The sequence below is a fragment of the Canis aureus genome, chromosome 23, assembly GCF_053574225.1.
Source record: "Canis aureus isolate CA01 chromosome 23, VMU_Caureus_v.1.0, whole genome shotgun sequence".
NCBI lineage: Eukaryota > Metazoa > Chordata > Mammalia > Carnivora > Canidae > Canis > Canis aureus.
In genome coordinates, this window is record NC_135633.1 from 24,735,309 (window position 1) to 24,756,746 (window position 21,438).

The window sequence follows — 21,438 nt, forward strand, 5'->3', positions numbered from 1 at the left end:
ACTAAAAGTAGAATATCACTTCTGTGTGTGTGTGTGTGTGTGTGTGTGTGTATGTTTTGGTATCAGAGGGAATTATAAAAGCAGAGATCAGAAACAAGCATAGGACTCTGGGTTCTTGCTATAGCTTCCCTTCTTTGAAATTTCCAGCTTTCCATACCCCCCCTGGCACTGGCCCAGATTCTTTCAAAGCTAAATAATATGTAGAGACAGAGACAGAAATGGAGTCAGAATAAGATAGAGATATAATTTCTAAACAGTAGTCTGAGGAAATAAGGGAATCACAAAATAAAAGAATGCATTTGTGGAAGATGGTATATGAGGGTTTGTGTGACCACATGAATTCTACTTGTCAGGATTAACATTAAGGGAATTTTCTAGAATGTAACTTTGTATTGGACAGAAGAAAAGAAAGTACAGGTCAATATGCCTATTTCCCATCTGCTTTGCCTATCTATTTCTTTTATGACACTGGGCCTTGGGATAGGCAGGTCAGAGGTCACAACCTATTGTGTTTAGCATTTCCTTCTTTGTCTTAGGACTTAAGTGTAACATGCCCACCCTAACAAAATATGTATTCCCAGAACCTAGCACAGATTTGGTACTCCATGTTTTGGGACTGGATTATTAAGTAAATGAAAAATTCACATTCTTGGTGGAAAATGAGCAAAGAAAGAGTTGCATGATGTATAATGAAATGTCAGAGGACATGTTCTACCAAAGTTTTTAATGAGAGGGATTGGCCATGAGAATATAGAGGTCAAAATAAGTCAACTGAAGAAATAAATTTTAACATGCAAGACTGATTCGGAACCTGTAGTTCTAGAAGATCATGAACTCTCCTAAACTAGTAGTGTTTAGCTAGATACTAGACATCAGTTCCCAAACTGTATAGGTACTGTTGCCTCAGGCGAAATTTTGGTCCTTCCCAAGTCCTGACCCCAATGACTCTGGATAGAAACATTCTCACAGTCTTAGTAAATGAACTTGAAATCATCTTTGTTTCTTTAGATGACCTTACCAAGAGGAGGGTGTGTCAAGCCTTTGTCAAACTTCTTGATAGAGTAGGCTCTTTGAAGAAGACAGCAAAGTCAGCAGTTTGAATCCAAAGGCTACCAAAGGACATAGCCCCATCAATTCTGATCAGACTGGTGACTGAGTTTCAGGATATCATTTAGTTTTTTCATTATACCAGGAAATCATTTAGTTATTTTCATTATACATGGAAACTCTGTCATCCATCCATTTCCTCTCATAACCCTGACCCTACTCCAGAATTCAATCTGTCCCGTTCTTTCTCCACCTTTCCCTCACTCTCCACTTATGCATCCTTTCTTTGGAATAGTCCTAAGACCCGCTCACGAATCTGCTTGGTCTTGACACCATAGATGATGGGATTGATCATGGGCGGGAAGAGCAGATAGAAATTAGCAAAAAGTATGTGGACATGAGGGGCAGCCCGGCGAGCCACACGATGCATGACTGAGGAGATGACCACAGGTGTGTAAAAGGCTAAGATGGCACCTATGTGAGATACACATGTCCCAAAGGCCTTGTAGCGGGCCTCTTGAGAGGCAAGCTGTAAAACTGCCCGAAGGATGAAGATGTAAGACAAGATAACAAACAGCAGGTCCAACACCACTATAAACATGGCCACAGCAATGCCATAGATATTGTTGAAGCGAGTATCTCCACAGGCCAGCCTCACCACAGCCATATGCTCACAGTAGCAGTGGGCAATCATGGTGCCTCGGCAGTAGTGGAAGCGTCTGAGCAGAAAGGGGAGTGGAGTCATTAATGTCACAGCCCGAGCCACAGCTGCCATGCCAATCTTGGTGATCAGGGGCCTAGTCAGGACTGTGGTGTAGTGCAATGGCTTGCAGATGGCCACATAGCGGTCAAAGGCCATGGCCAGCAGCACTGCTGACTCCATGATAGAGAAGGAGTGGAGAAAGAACATCTGGACCAGACAGCCATAGAAGCTGATCTCCCGATCTCTGAACCAAAAAATAGCCAGCATTTTGGGAAGTGTTGTAGAAGAGAGGACCAGGTCAATGGCTGCCAACATGGCCAGAAAGAAGTACATGGGCTCATGGAGGGCTGCATCAGCCTGAATAATGAAGAGAAGGGTGCAGTTGCCTAGCAGGGCCAGAGTATAGGCAAAGCAGAAGGGAATGGAGATCCAGTTATGCAGGTGCTCCAGGCCTGGGATCCCCATCAACATGAAGAGTGCCGGATAGGTTGAGCTGATATTGGAGGCTGACATGGCCATTGGAAATTCTCCCTCTATTGTCTATTTCCACAAGGTTCTTCCAGAGAGTATTCAGTGTCAGAATTATGGCACTCAAGTTGAAACTCTGAACATTCGTGTTGAGGGATTAGCACTTGATCTTCTTTCTAAACCTTAAATTAGAAAATAATCCTAATATACACTTGAAATACACATGATCTCTGCCCTCAAGGAGCTTAAAAATCATTAGGTGATCAGAACATTAAATACCAATTGAGCTAGTATCACAGGGAAATTTTCATTGAGGAATTGAGTGGAAAAAGAGCTTTCTGTGGTCTGTGCGGCCAAGGACCACTTTGTAAAAGATGTAGATCCCTTTTATGTTCAAACCTTACCCAAAACATTCACTGTCTTCCTGTTGCCTCCAAACTCAAGCTGCATCTCTAATTATGAAAGGAGTGTCTCTCTTCTTTAGATGTATAGCTTGGCTGTATGAAAAATAATTAAGCTTAGCATCTTCTAATAATTGACTTTCCTCTGAGTTCTATAAATTTTTCTCTAACATGGATTCCATGGGTCTTTATTTGATACTCAGTAATCTCACCAACTAAAGCCCTACTTCCAGCCAACTTGAGAATATGAAAAGACCTATCATTGTTTTCCTTAACTTTAACTTCCATTTTTACAAGCTTCTACCTTCACCCACTTTCCTTTCTAGCATCCAGACCATTCAGAGGAAGAGATGCTCCATTCTCACCTTTTTGCAAGACTGACCCCTGAGAGACAGAACATGAGAGACTCCTAACTCTGGGAAATGAACAGGGGGTGGTGGAAAGGGAGGTGGGCGGGAGGTGGGGGTGCCTGGGTGACGGGCACTGAGGGGGGCACTTGATGGGATGAGCACTGGGTGTTATGCTATATGTTGCCAAATTGAACTCCAATAAAAAAAATTAAAAATTAAAAATTAAAAAAAAATAAAGACAACTTGGGCAGAAAAAAAAAAAAGACTGACCCCTGAATTTCACATCATTCTTTTTCCTTCTAGGACCCCTTATTTTTTCTATTTCCTTTTTATACCTTTCATCATTCTCTTTGAGAAAACTTAAGCATCTGTTTTCCAGAATTTTTATCAGTGTTTCTTTCTTTTTTCTCAGTTTATATATTAGTTTCTTCTGGGAATTTAGATGTTGTAAAACAATTAGCATAATGGATGAATGGATAAAGAAAATGTGATCCACACAGCAATATTATCCAGCCATACAGAAGGAAATCTTACCATTTGCAGCGGGATAGATGGAATTTGGGAGCATTATGTGAACAAGAGAAATAAGTCAGATAAAAATACTGTATGATCTCACTTTTAAATATAACCTTTAAAAAATGAACTGATAAAAAAAAGGAACCCTCATGTACTGTTGGTAGGAATGCAAACCGGTGCAGCCACTCTGGAAAACAGCATGGAAGATCATCAAAAAATTAAAAATAGAACTACCCTATGATCATGTTAATCACACTATATAAAGAATACAAAAACATTAATTCAAAGGGATACATGCACCTGTTTATTGCACATTATTTATAATAGCTAAATTAGGGAAGCTGCCCATGTGTCCATATAGACAAATGGATAAAGAATATGTGTATATATACAATAGAATATTATTCAACCATAAAAAAGAATGAAATCTTGCCATTTGCAAAACCATGAATGGGTCTAGGCAGTATAATGGTAACTGAAAAAAGCCAATCACAGAAAGACAAACACCAAACAACTTCATTCATTTGTAGAATTTAAGAAACAAAACAAATGAATAAAGGAGAAAAAAGGCAAACCAAAAAAGACTCTTAACTATAGAGCTCAAATGGTTATGGGGACAGAGGAGGTGGAGGATGAACGAAATAAATGAAGGGGATTAGAATTATCTTAGGAGAGCGGGGGGGTGGGGGTGACTGGCAGGCACTGAGGGGGGCACTTGACGGGATGAGCACTGGGTGTTATTCTGTATGTTGGCAAATTGAACACCAATAAAAAATAAATTTATTATTAAAAAATGAACACTGAGTAATATATGAAATTGTTGAATCACTATATTGTATACCTGAAACTAATATAACACTGTGTTAGCTACACAGAAACAAAACAGATTTGTGGCTGCTAGGGGTAGGAAAAATAGGTGAAAGTAGTCAAAAGGTACAAACTTCCAGTTATAAGTTCTTGGGATGTTCTATACAGCATGGTGACTATAGTTAACAACATTAGAGCATATATTTGAAAGTTGCAAAGAAGGCAGCTCTTCAAAGTTCTCATCACCAGAAAAATATTGCAGCCATGTGAGGTGATGAATTGCTAGCTATATTTATTGTGATAACCATTCTGCAATATACATATCAAATCATTATTGAACACTTCAAAAGAATACAATGCTATGTCAATTCCATTTCAAAACTAGAAAAATTAATTTTAAAAATAAAAACCATTAGCACAAATCTAGAATATAAAAATGTGCTCAGTAATTATGAGATAACTAAAGGTTAAGTTACTTACTGACAATCATATTTTTGGAAAATGTTAAATATTAAACTTGAAGTTAGAATTCTGGTTTTCTGCCTTCAAATCTAATGTCTTAAATCACTATATTCTTATGCCTCCCCTCGTTGTTTTACAGACACTTCAATTCCAGCATGTTAGAGTTAAAGAAATAAAACCTTAAATTCTCACTGTGGTTTTAGAATCCAATAACTTGGACTCAGGTAATGATTGTGCCATCAGTCTACCAGCAGAAACTAACATTAACCTCCATTTGCAAAGTTTTAGCTTCTCAACCTATAACTGAAGGCAATAACCATACTTCCCATGACCATCTCATCAAGTTTTATTGTGAGGAAATATGAAATAATATGAGAATAGACCTCATAAACAGTGAAGCATTCTGCACATGCTATTTATCATTACTTTTTGCCCCCCTTTCTACAATGTTTATCTTGATTAACATCAGCGCCATCACATATTCTTTGGCTTTATCTCTTCATCTAAGAGCCCCTTCACTTGATTTCCCTTTGCAGCACAACTTGTTTAAGAACTTGACTGTATTTGATCTCTACTTCCTCATCTCTCATTTAATTCCCAGTCCTTTCCAAGCCAGCTTCTATCTGTACTCCTTCTCTTATACTGATATGGTCATTACTTCTTTCCCCGCACTCTCTCCTTCTCCTTTTCTCTCTTTTATTTCTCCTTTTATTTTCATATTACCTTACTAGATGCTCCCTTTTATTCCTCTTTGATTTTTTTAACCATCTAGGTTTGAGGGATTGCCAAATGTATACCTTCTACTGAGTTCCAGACACTTATATCTACTGTCTATTGGGCCTCTCCACTTAGATATTCCATGCTCATCTCAAACAATATAGCCAAAATAGAAATCTTGTTATTGCTCCACAAACTATTTCCTCCCCATGCATTGTCCATCTCAGCAAAAATTCTGGCCATCTATCCTATAACAAGGTCAGAAACCCAGGGATAATCCTTGATTTATCCCTTCGCCCTTCCTTGGCATCGAATTCATTAGCAAATCCTATCAATCTACAAAATGTATTTCATTCCTTTTTTCTTTTTCCCCTGACAACATTCTCTTTTTAATTTACCATCTTTCTACAGATGCAGTGAAAAAACAGAGACACCTGCACCCCCAATGTTTATAGCAGCAATGTCCACAATAGCCAAACTGGGGAAGGAGCCTTGGCATCCATTGAAAGATGAATGGATAAAGAAGATGTGGTCTATATATACAGTGGAATATTACTCAGCCATCAGAAATAACTAATACCTACCATTTGCTTCAATATGAATGGAACTGGAGGGTATTATGATGAATAAAGTAAGTCAGTCAGAGAAGGACAAACATTATATGGTTTCATTCATTCGGGGAATATAAAAAATAGTGAAAGGGGTTAAAGGGGAAAGGAGAGAAAATGAGTGAGAAAAATCAGAGAGAATGACAGAACATGAGAGACTCCTAACTCTGGGAAATGAACAAGAGGTAAAGGAAGGGGAGGTGGGCGGGGGGTTGGGGTGACTGGGTGACAGGCACTGAGGGGGACACTTGACAGGATGAGCACTGGGTGTTATACTATATGTTGGCAAATTGAACTCCAATAAAATATATACCAAAAAATAATAATGATTTACCATCTTTCATATAGACCACAAGCATCATAACTGGTCTATGTGGTCTGAATCTTGGGCTCTCTATACTCCATTTTCTATTATTTTTTTAATAAATTCATTTTTTATTGGTGTTCAATTTACCAACATACAGAATAACACCCAGTGCTCATCCCATCAAGTGCCCCCCTCAGGGTCCGTCACCCATTCACCCCCACACCCCGCCCTCCTCCCCTTCCACCACCCCTAGTTCATTTCCCAGAGTTAGGAGTCTTTATGTTCTGTCTCCCTTTCTGATATTTCCCACACATTTCTTATCCCTTCCCTTATATTCCCTTTCACTATTATTTATATTCCCCAAATGAATGAGAACATATAATGTTTGTCCTTCTCCGATTGACTTACTTCACTCAGCATAATACCCTCCAGTTCCATCCACATTGAAGCAAATGGTGGGTATTTGTCATTTCTAATGGCTGAGTAATATTCCATTGTATACATAAACCACATCTTCTTTATCCATTCATCTTTCGATGGACACCGAGGCTCCTTCCACAGTTTGGCTATTGTTCCATTTTCTATTCTGTAGCCAAATAATCCATTTAAAAGGCAAATTATACTATGCCAAGGCTTGTCTCAAGACCTCATGGAATTATCATTTGATGAGGATAAAAGCCACACTCCTAATGCTGGTTTACAAGTTCCTGCATGGTCTGGCCCCTACTCACTATTCATCTTTATCCCTTCCCACCTCTCCCCTCATTATGCTCCAGTCACAGAGACTTCTACCAGATGCCAAAGCTTCTAGGAATTTCAGTCAGTGATACTCCCCCACCTTGATCCAGCCCCTAAATTGTCTCTCATGCTGCTTTTCTTCTTTCTATGCCTTTTGTCTTCCCAAATTCACATCATCTCTGGCCTGTATCACTATAATGACCTCCCCTTCAAAGATATTGAAATGACACAAACAGAAAGATATTCTATGCTCATGGATTAGAAGGTGAATTAATTAAAATGTACATACTATCCAAAGCAATCTATAGATTCAATGCAATTGAGGTATCACAATCCTAGATTTCAAGATATATTACAGAGCTGTAGTAATAAAACAGTGTGGTATTGGCACAAAAATAGACACATAGATCAATAGAATAGAATACAATCCAGAAATAAACTCACACTTTTATGGTCAATTAATCTATGACAAAGGAGACAAGAATATGCAATGGGAAAAAGTCTCTTCAACAGGTGGTATTGGAGGGACACCTGGGTGGCTCAGTGGTTGAGCATCTGCCTTTGGCTCAGGGCATGATTCTGGAGTCCCAGGCTTGAGTCCCATATCAGGCTCCCTGTGGGAAGCCTGCTTCTCCCTCTGCCTATGTCTCTGCCTCTCTTTCTGTGTCTCTCATGAATAAAGAGATAAAATCTTTTTTTTAAAAAAATGGTATTGGAAAAACTAGACTACTTTCTTCACCATATGCAAAAATAAACTCAAAATTCATTTGGGGAATATAAATAATAGTGAAAGGGAAAATAAGGGAAGGGAGAAGAAATGTGTGGGAAATATCAGAAAGGGAGACAGAACATAAAGACTGCTAACTCTGGGAAACGAACTAGGGGTGGTAGAAGGGGAGGAGGGCGGGGGGTGGGAGTGAATGGGTGACGGGCACTGGGTGTTATTCTGTATGTTAGTAAATTGAACACCAATAAAAAAAAAAAAAAAAAAAAAAAAAACAAAAGATGAATGGAAAAAAAAAAAAATGGATTACGACCTAAACGTGAGACCTGAAAACATAAAATTCCTAAAAGAAAACAAAGGCAATAATTTAACATCAGCCATAGAAACCTCTTTTTAGACCTGTCTCCTCTGGTAAGGGAAACAAAACCAAAATTAAACTATTGGGACCACACCAAAATGAAAGGCTTTTGTAGTAAAGGAAACTATCAACAAAACAAAAAGGCAACCTACTGAATGGGAGAACATATTTGCAAATGATGTATCCATAAAGGGCTAATATCTAAATGATATATAAAGTATTTATTCAACATCAAAAAAGCAATCTGGTTTAAAAAATGGATAAAGGACCTGAATAGACATTTTTCCAAAGAAGACCTATAAATGATCAACGGACACATGATTAGTGATGTTCAACATCTTTTCACCAGAAGAATCCAAATAAAAACCTCAATGAGATATCATTTTATACCTGTCACCAAAATGTTGGTGAGGATGTGGGAAAAAAGGAAGCCTTGTGCACTGTTGTTGGGAATGCAAATTGGTGCAGGCACTGTGGAAAATTGTATGTAAGTTTCTCAAAAAATTAAAAGTAGAATTACTGTATGACCCAGTAAATCCACTATTAGTTATTCACCCAAAGAAAATGAAAACGTTGGCAAATCAAACTCTAATAAAAATATATATATATACAAAAAAGTAAATAAAATCTTAAAATATAAAAAAAGAAAATGAAAACACTAATTCAAACAGATATACACCCCAATGTTTATTGCAGGATTATTTCAGTAACCAAGACATAGAAGCAACCCAACTGTCCATCATAGATGAATAGACAAAGTGTGATATGTATACACACCACACAGTATGGAATATTACTTAGCCATAAAAAGAATGTGATCTTGCCATTTGCAACACATGGATGGACCTAGAAAGCATAATCCCAAGTGAAATAAATCAGAGAAAGACAAATACCATGTGATTTCACTTATCTGTGGAATTTCAGAAACAAAACAAAAAAAATCTAGAGTCCTAAATGCAGAGAAAAATTGGTGGTTGCTAGAAGGGAGGTGGATGGGAAGATGGGAGAAATAACGGAATTAAGTGTATGTGCATCATGATGAGCACTGAGTAATATATAGAATTGTTGAATCATTCTGTTGTAGACCTGAAACTAACATCAAACTATGTTAATTATATCTGAATAAAAAAACCTCCTCTTTAGTCTTCTACCGCTATTCAACGTACCACTACAATGTGACCAACTACATGTTCTATCCCTACTGAAAACCACTTATGAGACCTTCCTGCTACCAGGAAAATTCAAAACTACTCAACATACTTACAGACTTGTTTCTGCTTAAATTATTAGCCTCACTTCTTACCCATTCCCTTGAACATTCATCCTGGTTTTAGCCACACTGGATTATCTGTCACTTCGTGAAAGGCATGCTTATAGCTTTACTGTTTATCTGGAATGCTTTTCTCAGTGTTGTCAATAAGGACTCATAATGCACTGAATTAAATAACACAAGTAGAGTATGATCCATGTTGCCAGTGCATGTGTCTGTCTGTTCACCAGACTGAGTACTTCTAATATAAGGCCTGTGACTGCCTTCTATATTCACAGACTCTACTAAACATTATTGACGCTCAATAAGTGCCTTTTAAATAAGTATATGAATGATTCTCTGAAGAAATTCTCTCCTCTCCTGCTGGTGTATATTACCATCTAATTCAAACTGAAGCTTACTATCTCCTAATGTTAGGCACATTCACAGATGAAAATTCTATGAAATGAAATTCTTCATCAATTTTAGTTACATAGGGGCATCTGGGTTGCTCAGGTGGTTAAGCCTTTGCCTTTGGCTCAGGTCATGATTTCAGGGTCTTGGAATCGAGCCTCACATTGGGCTCCCTGATCAGTAGGGAGTCTGCTCCTCTCTCTTCCTCTACCTGATGCTCCTCCTGCTTGTTCTCTCTCTGTGTGTCAAATAAAATCTTTCAAACAATTTTAGTTGTGTAGATCAGAGTGAAAGTCCTCTTATTAGAAACTTTTCCAAGTCCAATGTGTATCTGCATTTCCTCTAAAACAGCACTGGGATGGACAGTGTGGAAGCCCAAGACAAAACAGAACTGTGGGGTTTTAAAATATTTACTCCCACTGTCTTTATGGAATTCAGAAAACCATTCCTTCTCAGAATTTGGACACTCAGAGAGGGAGGAAAGGAACTTGCCAAATATTTCCTAAATGAATGAAATAATACCCTCCTTTCTGAGAAAAATGAGTAGGAAATATCAGAAAGGGAAACAGAACACGAGAGACTCCTAACTGTGGGAAATGAACTAGGGGTGGTGGAAGGGGAGGTGGGCGGGGGGTGGGGGTGACTGGGTGACGGGCACTGAGGGGGGCACTTGATGGGATGAGCACTGGGTGTTATTCTATATGTTGGCAAATTGAACACCAGTAAAAAATAAATTTATATAAAAAAAGAATATCCTCCTTTCCATGTTGCTACCCTTATCCTAAGTGAATATGCTTTTCCAATTCCAAACATATCTCTCCTCTTCCCTGAGTGCCTACCTAGAGTATTCAGTCAGTATTATAAACTCCCTGGTAGGCTATACATTTTAACTTTAGAGGGCTTTAGAAAGGTGTAATTGGGAAACTGAGTCCCCAAATGATCATGGAGGAAGTAACTAGCAGAGCTGGGACTAAATTCACAACTTCTGACTCCCCTTCAGGGTTCTGTTTACAGGACCATAATGCAAAGATACAGCTAGTTGTTGCTAAAACCTTTAATAAGCAAGTGTAATTAAACTGTCCCTTATATCTCCCGATTTCAGATTTTTCCTTTTTTTCCTAGGACTATTATAGTAGTTATGACTATGGTGAGGCCAGAATGTGAAGTAGAAGGAAAGCAAGTGGCATCAATAAGGGATTAACTAACCTGGTCTGGGTTACTTAGTTAAGGCTTTCTTGAAGTGGTTCCCAATGCACAACACAGGAGCACAGGCCTGGGAAGCAGAAAAGGGTTTCTTCTAATGGTGGCATGGAAGGATATAAAATTTGTAGAATATAATGCCTTTAGGAGGATAGAAAGCAGGTCCTTTGTTCAATAAACAGACATACAGGTTGAGAAAGCTAGAAGACAAAAGAATCAGGAGGTAAGAAATAATGCCTGAGACAAGGATAAATTGAGCATGAAAGGTACTGAGGAAGGGACACTGCCCATGCCCTCCTGGGCTCACCTCCACACACATACTGTAGCCTATTCCTCTCAAACATTACACACTCTTCTCCTAGTGGCTCTCCACTCAGCCTTCAGGTATTCCCTCTAATCATTACCATTTTCAGTCTGATTTCTCCCATTTTCCTGGCTATTCTAGTTTTGTGAGCCCATAAGTTCCCCACTCTGGTCTTCTTTCCTCTCACCCCATTCGTGCCACGTCCCTGACTGTGCCCTGTGTACGTCTGGTCTTCCCTACCATCATGAGCCTGATGTGTTCTCACCCCCCCAGCCAGAGGCTCAATTCATTTTCTTTTGGTTTTAGGAAAAACTGATGCGGTTTTCCTCTTAGTGAGAGAAGGCTGGGAAAGAGAAAGATGGAAAGGAGAGGTCTGGCTATATCCTCATAATTACCCACTCTTTTCCCAAAAGAAAAAGAAACAGCCAGCCTATCCCTGAGGAACATTCTGAAAGTGACCCAAGATGGGCATGATGCCTTCTCTGGAGGTCACTCTAGAGACCTTTGTCCCACTCTCTGGTCTTCTGGGGTTCCTGCTCCTGGCTTCTTACAGACCATACTCCGCCATTCTGTGGCATTCAGTGCCTCTCTTGAGGCAGAATGTAATCCAGTTTTGGCAATCACTAAGCTTCTTTCCACCCTCACCTTCCTTCCCTGTAGTGCCTGCCTACTGAGAAATAAAGCCTCCTCAGAATGTGAAAATGGATGCCTACTGTGTGTGCTTGGATTGTGACTTAGAAAGCTGAAGTTCAGTGACAATTAGGTCAAAGTCATCTGTTTATTTGGTTTGAAGTTTTGATGTTTTGCTTCATTTTGTAGACAGAGCTGTGAGTTAAAGTTTTATGAGTGGTAGTGGTAGTTAGGTTTAAATCCCAGTTTGTGACCTTGATGAGGCACTTAATCTGTTTCTTGGACTGTTTCCTTATCTCTCATGTGGGGACACTTATCCCAGCCCTGCCTACCTCTCACAATCTGGAGAGGATCCAGTGAGATCATTGAGCTATAATTATCCATGTTATTACTCAATAACTATCAACTGTTAATAACAATGTCAAAAGGAATGCTTTCCTCCTATGACTGGTCTCAGCATCTGCTACTTGTCATAGTCCTGAGAGGGGAAGTTGGTTTTCACAAGGGCTGCTTTGGGGTTGTTTAATCTGAATTAATTCTCCATGATACATCCCAACAGCTCCTACTGAGACTATATACTTCTGGCTTTTCTCTCCTCCCACAGAAACATCAGATTCTGTATTAGAGGTGCTAAGTCTTGTCTTTCAGGAACACTCAGCTCTCTTACTCTTTTCACCTGGGGTCTCCAGAACACATTGGGTTAGATGAGACTTTTACACAAGGCTTATGGTGTTGAAATCTGAGTTAGACTGAGGAGACAGAGACTATGTGGAAGTGGTGATCCTGACTTGAGGTTCACAAGCTGATGCTGGGAGCAGTCAGAAAGGAAGATACCCAGGTTGAATTAGGGAAAGATCATGGTAATTCTACTTTAATTTTTTGTGTGTGTGAGGAACTGCCATACACTTTTCCACACCAGTTGTACCATTTTGCTTTCCCATCAAACAAGGTGCAGGATTCCTGCTTCAACACCTCCTTAACACTTAGTATTGTCTGGCTTGTTGTTTGTGTTTTTTTTTAAATAATAGCCATCCTAGTGGATGGTAGCTCACTATTTTTATTTGCTTTCCCCTAAAGATTAGTGATGAGCATCTTTTCTTGAGCTAATTGGCCATTTGTATATCTTCTTTGGAAAAATGTCTATTGACATCCTTTGCCCATTTTGAATTGCATTGTTTTTTTGTTGAGTTGTAGGAATTCTTTATATATTCTAGATATCAATCCCTTATCAGATATGACTTGTAAACACCTTCTCCCATTCTCTCTTGAGAGTGTCATTTGAACAAAAGGTTCTAATTTTCATGAAGTTCAATTTATTTTCTTGCTTGTTTTTAGATATTCTATTCAAGAAATCATTGCCAAATCCAATGTCATGAATTGGATTTTACCTCTGCTTTATTCTGTGAGTTTACAATTTTTTATAATTTCTTAGATATCTAGTTTTTCCAGCATCACATATTGAAAACACCAATAATCAATGTTCTATCTTTATTGAGGTGTAATTGGCAAAAATTGTATGTTTAAGGTGTACAATTTGATGTTTTGATATACATCAACACTGTGAAATAATCTTCACAATCTAGCAACATTGTTACCTTTTTTATGAAAAAACACAAGAGCTACCATTTAGCAAATTTCAAGGATAGAACACAGTATTATAATAATCAGTAATCATTTTTTTTACAATTGACAATTTTTTTATTCTTCTGACACATAATATTTTATGGTAATAACTGGAATTACTACTGGTAACATTATACTAAGACATATTCGATTACTAGGAACTTCATATAATTTGTAGAATACCTATACAAAATGAATAAGGCTTAATATTACTTTTTGACAGTGCTCCCCATGTAATTTAGTGTATCAAATAAGCCTAATTATTATAATATCCCTTTTAATGAGAAAAAAAATCTTTTTTGTGTGATTTTCTAGGAACCTTTTAGAATATCCTGTTACTAGGGCGGCTGGGTAGCTAAGTGGTTGAGCATCTGCCTTTCGGCTCAGGTTGTGAGCCCAGGGTCCTGGGACTGAGTCCTGCACCAGGCTTACTGCAGGGAGCCTGCTTCTCCCTCTGTCTACATCTCTGCTTCTTTCTGTGTGCCTCTCATGAATAAATAAATAAAATCTTTTTTAAAAAAAGAAAATCCTGAGAGGAGGGACAAGATGGCAGAAGAGTAGGGTCCCCAAATCACCTGTCCCCACCAAATTACCTAGATAACCTTCAAATCATCCTGAAAATCTACGAATTTGGCCTGAGATTTAAAGACAGAACAGCTGGAATGCTACAGTGAGAAGAGTTCGTGCTTCTATCAAGGTAGGAAGATGGGGAAAAAAATAAAGAAACAAAAGGCATCCAAGGGGGAAGGGCCCCGCGAGGAGCCAGGCTAAGGCCGAAGCGAGTGTCCCCAGGACAGGAGAGCCCCGTCCTGGAGAAGCAGGAGCTGCACCAACATTCCCTGGTGGAAAGGGGCCCGCAGGGAGTTAGAGCAGGACCCAGGAGGGCGGAGATGCCCTCAGGCTCCCTGGGACACTAACAGACACCTGCGCGCCCAGGAGAGTGCACCGAGCTCCCTAAAGGGCTGCAGCGCACACCGCTGGACCCGGAGCAGCTCGGAGGGGCTCGGACGGCGGCACAACAGAGAGGGCTGCGCGGCTGGGAGCAGCTGGGAGGGGCTCGGGCAAAGGAAGAGGCTCCGCGGGGAGGGGGCTGCAGCTGCAGGAGCAGCTAAGAGGGGCTCGGGCGGCGGCTCCACGGAGGGGGCTGCAGGGCGGGAGAGCGAATCCAACAGCGCAGGCTCCAGAGCACTGGGCGCCGGGACACAGCACAGGATCCGGCCTCCCCCGGGACAGGCAGAGGCCGGGAGGGTCCAGGACAGCAAGGACGCTCCTGCCCCGAGCTGAGCAGATCAGCGGCCCCGCCCGGGAGCCACCAGGCCCTGCAGACGGAGACCTCCGGAGTTGCTGTGGGAGCTGAATCCAGGGCTCCAGAGCTGCAGCAGCCACGGGGGTTGTTCCTCCTGAGGCCTCACAGGGTAAACAACCCCCACTGAGCCCTGCACCAGGCAGGGGCACAGCAGCTCCCCCAATTGCTAACACCTGAAAATCAGCACAACAGGCCCCTCCCGCAGAAGACCAGCTAGACCGACAAGTTCCAGGGGAAGTCAAGGGACTTAAAGTATACAGAAACAGAAGATACTCCCCCGTGTTTTATTTTTTTCTTTTTGATTTCTGCTTGCTTCCCCAACTTTTTTTTTCCTTTCTTTCTTATTCCTTCTCTTTTTCTTCTTTTTTTCTTTTTTCTTTTTTCTTTTTCCATTTTCTTTCCTTCTTTCTCTCCTCTCTTTTTCTCCTTTTCCCATTACAACTTGCTTTTGGCCACTCTGCACTGAGCAAAATGACTAGAAGAAAAACCTCACCTCAAGAGAAAGAATCAGAAACAGTCCTCTCACCCACAGAGTTACAAAATCTGGATAACAATTCAATGTCAGAAAGCCAATTCAGAAGCACTATTAAACAGCTACTGGTGGCTCTAGAAAAAAGCACAAAGGACTCAAGAGACTTCATGACTTCAATCAGGCAGAAATTAAAAATCAATTGAATGAGATGCAATCCAAACTAGAAGTCCTAACGACGAGGGTTAACGAGGTGAAACAACGAGTGAGTGACATAGAAGACAAGTTGACAGCAAAGAGGGAAACTGAGGAAAAAAGAGACAATAAAAAACCATGGAGACAGATTAAGGGAAATAAAAGACGGCCTGAGGAAGAAAAACCTACGTTTAGAAGATAACACAGGCACCACCCTTTTGAATTTGGCCACAGCAACTTCTTGCAAGATACATCTATGAAGGCAAGGGAAACAAAAGCAAAAATGAACTATTGGGACTTCATCAAGATAAGAAGCTTTTGCACAGCAAAGGATACAGTCAACAAAACTCAAAGACAACCTACAGAATGGGAGAAGATATTTGCAAATGACCTATCAGGTAAAGGGCTAGTTTCCAAGATCTACAAAGAACTTCTTAAACTCAACAGCAAAGAAACAAACAATCCAATCATGAAATGGGCAAAAGACATGAAGAGAAATCTCACAGAGGAAGACATAGACATGGCCAACATGCACATGAGAAAATGCTCTGCATCACTTGCCATCAGGGAAATACAAATCAAAACCACAATGAGATACCACCTCACACCAGGGAGAATGGGGAAAGTTAACAAGGCAGGAAACCACAAATGTTGGAGAGGATGTGGAGAAAAGGGAACCCTCTTACACTGTTCGTGGGAATGTGAACTGGTGCAGCCACTCTGGAAAACTGTGTGGAGGTTCCTCAAAGAGTTAAAAATAGACCTGCCCTACAACCCAGCAATTGCACTGTTGGGGATTTACTCCAAACATTCAGATGCAATGAAACGCTGGGACATCTGCACCCCGATGTTTATAGCAGCAATGTCCACAATAGCCAAACTGTGGAAGGAGCCTCGGTGTCCATCGAAAGATGAATGGATAAAGAAGATGTGGTTTATGTATACAATGGAATATTACTCAGCCATTAGAAATGACAAATACCCACCATTTGCTTCAATGTGGATGGAACTGGAGGGTATTATGCTGAGTGAAGTAAGTCAATCAGAGAAGGACAGTGTATGTTCTCATTCATTTGGGGAATATAAATAATAGTGAAAGGGAATATAAGGGAAGGGAGAAGAAATGTGTGAGAAATATCAGAAAGGGAGACAGAACATAAAGACTCCTAACTCTGGGAATCGAACTAGGGGTGGTAGAAGGGGAGGAGGGTGGGGGTGGGGGTGAGTGGGTGCCGGGCACTGAGGGGGACACATGACAGGATGAGCACTGGGTGTTATTCTGTATGTTGGTAAATTGAACACCAATAAAAAATTAATTTATTAAAAAAAAGAATTTGATTGGAAAAATTTGTAAAAAAAAAATCAGAAAGGTTTTAAAGCACTTGGTCAAATAGAATCATAGATCATTGTGAAAACAGTACTCCATTTCTCAATTTAGCCAAGTGAAAATTAGAAGCTTCATAAGGTAAGGACCAAAAATTATATAGTTATTTTTTTTTGTTTTTTTTTATTTATTTTTTATTGGTGTTCAATTTACCAACATACAGAATAACACCCAGTGCCTGTCACCCATTCACTCCCACCCCCCGCCCTCCTCCCCTTCTACCACCCCTAGTTCGTTTCCCAGAGTTAGCAGTCTTTACGTTCTGTCTCCCTTTCTGATATTTCCCACACATTTCTTCTCCCTTCCCTTATATTCCCTTTCACTATTATTTATATTCCCCAAATGAATGAGAACATATAATGCTTGTCCTTCTCCGACTGGCTTACTTCACTCAGCATAATACCCTCCAGTTCCATCCACGTTGAAGCAAATGGTGGGTATTTGTCATTTCTAATAGCTGAGTAATATTCCATTGTATACATAAACCACATCTTCTTTATCCATTCATCTTTCGTTGGACACCGAGGCTCTTTCCACAGTTTGGCTATCGTGGCCATTGCTGCTATAAACATCGGGGTGCAGGTGTCCCGGCGTTTCACTGCATTTGTATCTTTGGGGTAAATCCCCAACAGTGCAATTGCTGGGTCGTAGGGCAGGTCTATTTTTAACTCTTTGAGGAACCTCCACACAGTTTTCCGTGAACTGGTGCAGCCACTATAGTTATGTTTTTTGAAAAAAACTTGGCTTTTAGTAGAAAATTGGCTTCAAGTAATCAAATACCTGATGAAATCAGTGTGAAGCACAGATGGGAAGACGCAAAATCTTTGTTTGCTAATTAGATCACATAAAATAAAAAGCAAAATTTTATTTTCTTTTTTTTACATTTTTTTATTGGAGTTCAATTAGCCAAGATATAACACCCAGTGGTCACCCTGCCAAGTGCCCCCCTCAGTGCCCATCACCCAGTCACTCCGACCCCTTGCCCACCTCCCCTTCCACTACCCCTTGTTCATTTCCCAGAGCTAGGTGTCTCTCATGTTTTCTCACCCTCACTGATATTTTCACTCATTTTCTCTCCCTTTAATCCCTTTCAATAATATTTATATTCCCCAAATGAAAGAGACAATATAATGTTTGTCCTTCTCTGATTGACTTATTTCACTCAACATAATACCCTCCAGGTCCCTCCACATCGAAGCAAATGGTGGGTATTTGTCGTTTCTAATGGCTCAGTAATATTCCATTGTATACATAGACAACAGCTTCTTTATCCATTCATCTTTTGATGGACACCAAGGCTCCTTCCACAATTTGACTATTGTGGACATTGCTGCTATAAACATTGGGTCTAGGTGTCCCGGTATTTCATTGCATCTGTAACTTTGGGGTAAATCCCCAGAAGTGCAATTGCCACATTATAGGGCAGATCTATTTTTCACTCTTTGAGGAACCTCCACACAATTATCCAGAGTGGCTGCACCAGTTCACATTCCCGCCAACAGTGCAGGAGGGTTCCCCTTTCTCCACATCCTCTCCAACATTTGTGGTTTCCTGCCTTGTTAATTTTCCCCATTCTCACTGGTGTGAGGTGGTATCTCATTGTGGTTTTGATTTGTATTTCCCTGATGGCCAGTGATGCGGAGCATTTTCTCATGTGCATGTTGGCCATGTCTATGTCTTCCTCTGTGAGATTTCTCTTCATGTCTTTTGCCCATTTCATGATTGGATTGTTTGTTTGTTTCTTTGCTGTTGAGTTTAAGAAGGTCTTTGTAGATCTTGGAAACTAGCCCTTTACCTGATAGGTCATTTGCAAATATCTTCTCCCATTCTGTAGGTTGTCTTTTAGTTTTGTTGACTGCTTCTTTGGCTGTGCAGAAGCTTTTTATCTTGATGAAGTCCAAAAAATTCATTTTTTCTTTTGTTTCTCTTGCCTTCATGGATGTATCTTGCAAGAAGTTGCTGTGGCCAAGTTCAAAAAGGGTGTTGCCTGTGTTCTCCTCTAGGATTTTGATGGAATCTTGTCTCACATTTAGATATTTCATCCATTTTGAGTTTGTCTTTGTGTATGGTGAAAGAGAGTGGTCTAGTTTCATTCTTCTGTATGTGGCTGTCCAATTCTCCCAGCACTATTTATTGAAGAGACTGTCTTTTCTGATTCCACACAATCTTAAGATGATTTGTTCCAACTCTCTGAAGACAGTACATGGTATTTTGATAGGGATTGCATGAGATGTGTAAATTGCCCTGGGTAACATTGACATTTTCACAATATTAATTCTTCCAATCCATGAGCATGGGATATTTTTCCATCTCTTTGTGTCTTCCTCAATTTCTTTCAGAAGTGTTCTGTAGTTTTTAGGGTATAGATCCTTTACTTCTTTGGTTAGGTTTATTCCTAGGTATCTTATGCTTTTGGGTACAATTGCAAATGGGATTGACTCCTTAATTTCTCTTTGTTCATTCTCATTGTTAGTGTATAGCAATGCCACTGATTTCTGGGCATTGATTTTGTATCCTGTCACACTGCCGAATTGCTGTATGAGTTCTGATCAAGAATGGATGCTGTATTTTGTCAAATGCTTTTTCTGCATCTATTGAGAGGATCATATGGTTCTTGTTTTTCTCTTGCTGATATAATCAATCACATTGATTGCTTTGCGAGTGTTGAACCAGCCTTGCATCCCGGGGATAAATCCCACTTGGTTATGGTGAATAATCTTCTTAATGTATTGTGGATCCTATTGGCTAGTATCTTGTTGAGAATTTTTGCATCCATATTCATCAGTGATATTGGTCTACAATTCTTTTTGGTGGGTTCATTGTCTGGTTTTGGAATTAAGGTGATGCTAGCCTCATAGAAAGAGTTTGGAGGTACCCCTCTCTTTCTATCTTTCCAAGCAGCTTTAGTAGAATAGGTATGATTTCTTCTTTAAACATTTTATAGAATTCCCCTGGGAAGCCATCTGGCCCTGGACTTTTGTGTCTTGGGAGGTTTTTGATGACTGCTTCAATTTCTCCCTTGTTATTGGCCTTTTGGGTGTTCTATTTCTTCCTGTTCCAGTTTTGGTAGTTTGTGGTTTTCCAGAAATATGTCCATTTCTTCTAGTTTGCCTAATTTATTGGCATATAGCTGCTCATAAGTTTTTGAAATCTTTTGTATTTCCTTGGTATTGGTGGTGGTCTCTCCTTTTTAATTTGTGATTTTATTAATTTGAGTCTTTTCTCTCTTTCTAATAAGGCAAATAGATGGGGTTGCTTTTTTATCCAGTCTGAAACCTGTGCCTTTTGATGGGGTCATTAAGCCCATTCACGTTCAGAGTTACTATTGCAAATATGAATTTAGTGTCATCATAATACCTATTCAGCCCCTGTTTTTGTGGATTGTTTCCTTGGACTTCATCTTTCTTTTACAGAGTCCCCCTTAATAGTTCTTGCAGAGCTGGTTTGGTGGTCACATATTCTTTCAGTTTCTGCCTACCTTGGATGCTCTTTGTCTCTCTTTCTATTCTGAATGAGAGCCTTGCTGGATAAAGTATTCTGGGCTGCAGGTTCTTCTCATTTAGGACCCTGAATATATCCTGCCAGCCCTTTCTGCCCTTCCAGGTCTCTGTGGAGAGGTCTGATGTTAACCTGATACCTCTCCCCATAAAGTTTAGGCATTTCTTGTCTCTTGCTGCTTTAAGGATGTTCTCTTTATCTTGGAATTTGCAAGCTTAACTATAAAATCTCGGGGTGTTGAACGGTTTTTATTGATTTTAGGGGGAGGAATCTCTCTATTTCGTGGATATGAATGCCTGTTTCCCTTCCCAAGTTAAGGAAGTTTTCGGCTATGATTTGTTCAAATACACTTTCTGGTCCTCTGTCCCTTTCAGCGCCCTTGGCAACCCCAATTAAATGTAGGTTTTTCTTCCTCAGGCTGTCATTATATCCCTTAACCTATCCCTATGATCTTTTAATTGTTTTTCTCTTTTTTCCTCTGTGTCCCTCCTTGTCATCAACTTGTCTTCTATGTCACTCACTCATTCTTCTACCTCGTTAACCCTCGTCGTTAGGACCTCCAGTTGGATTGCATCTCATTTAATGGATGTTTAATTTTGACCTGATTAGATCTAAATTCTGCAGTCGTGAAGTCTCTTGCATCCTTTATGCTTTTTTCTAGAGCCACCAGCAGCTTTATAATTGTGCTTCTGAATTGGCTTTCTGACATTGAATTGTAATCCAAATTTTGTAACTCTGTGGGAGGGAGGACTGTTTCTGATTCTTTCTTTTGTGGCGAGTTTTTCCTTCTAGTCATTTTGCTCAGTGCAGAGTGGCCAAAAACAAGTTGTCCTCGATCGAAGCGCAAACTCTTCTCACTGGAGCATTCCAGCTGTTCTTTCTTTAAATCTCAGACCAAATTCATAGATTTCCAAGAGGATTGGAAAGTTATCTAGGGAAGTTGGTGGGGACAGGTGACTT

General features: G+C 40.0%; 1 protein-coding gene across 1 annotated transcript; it reads right to left on the reverse strand.

Moving 5' to 3' along the window:
- Positions 1–1,318: 1,318 nt before the first annotated feature.
- On the reverse strand, positions 1,319–2,269 carry LOC144295464 (olfactory receptor 52K1-like). Its single transcript, XM_077867862.1, has one exon. It carries the CDS (start codon positions 2,267–2,269, stop codon positions 1,319–1,321), a length of 951 nt encoding a protein of 316 aa, XP_077723988.1.
- Positions 2,270–21,438: the final 19,169 nt, after the last annotated feature.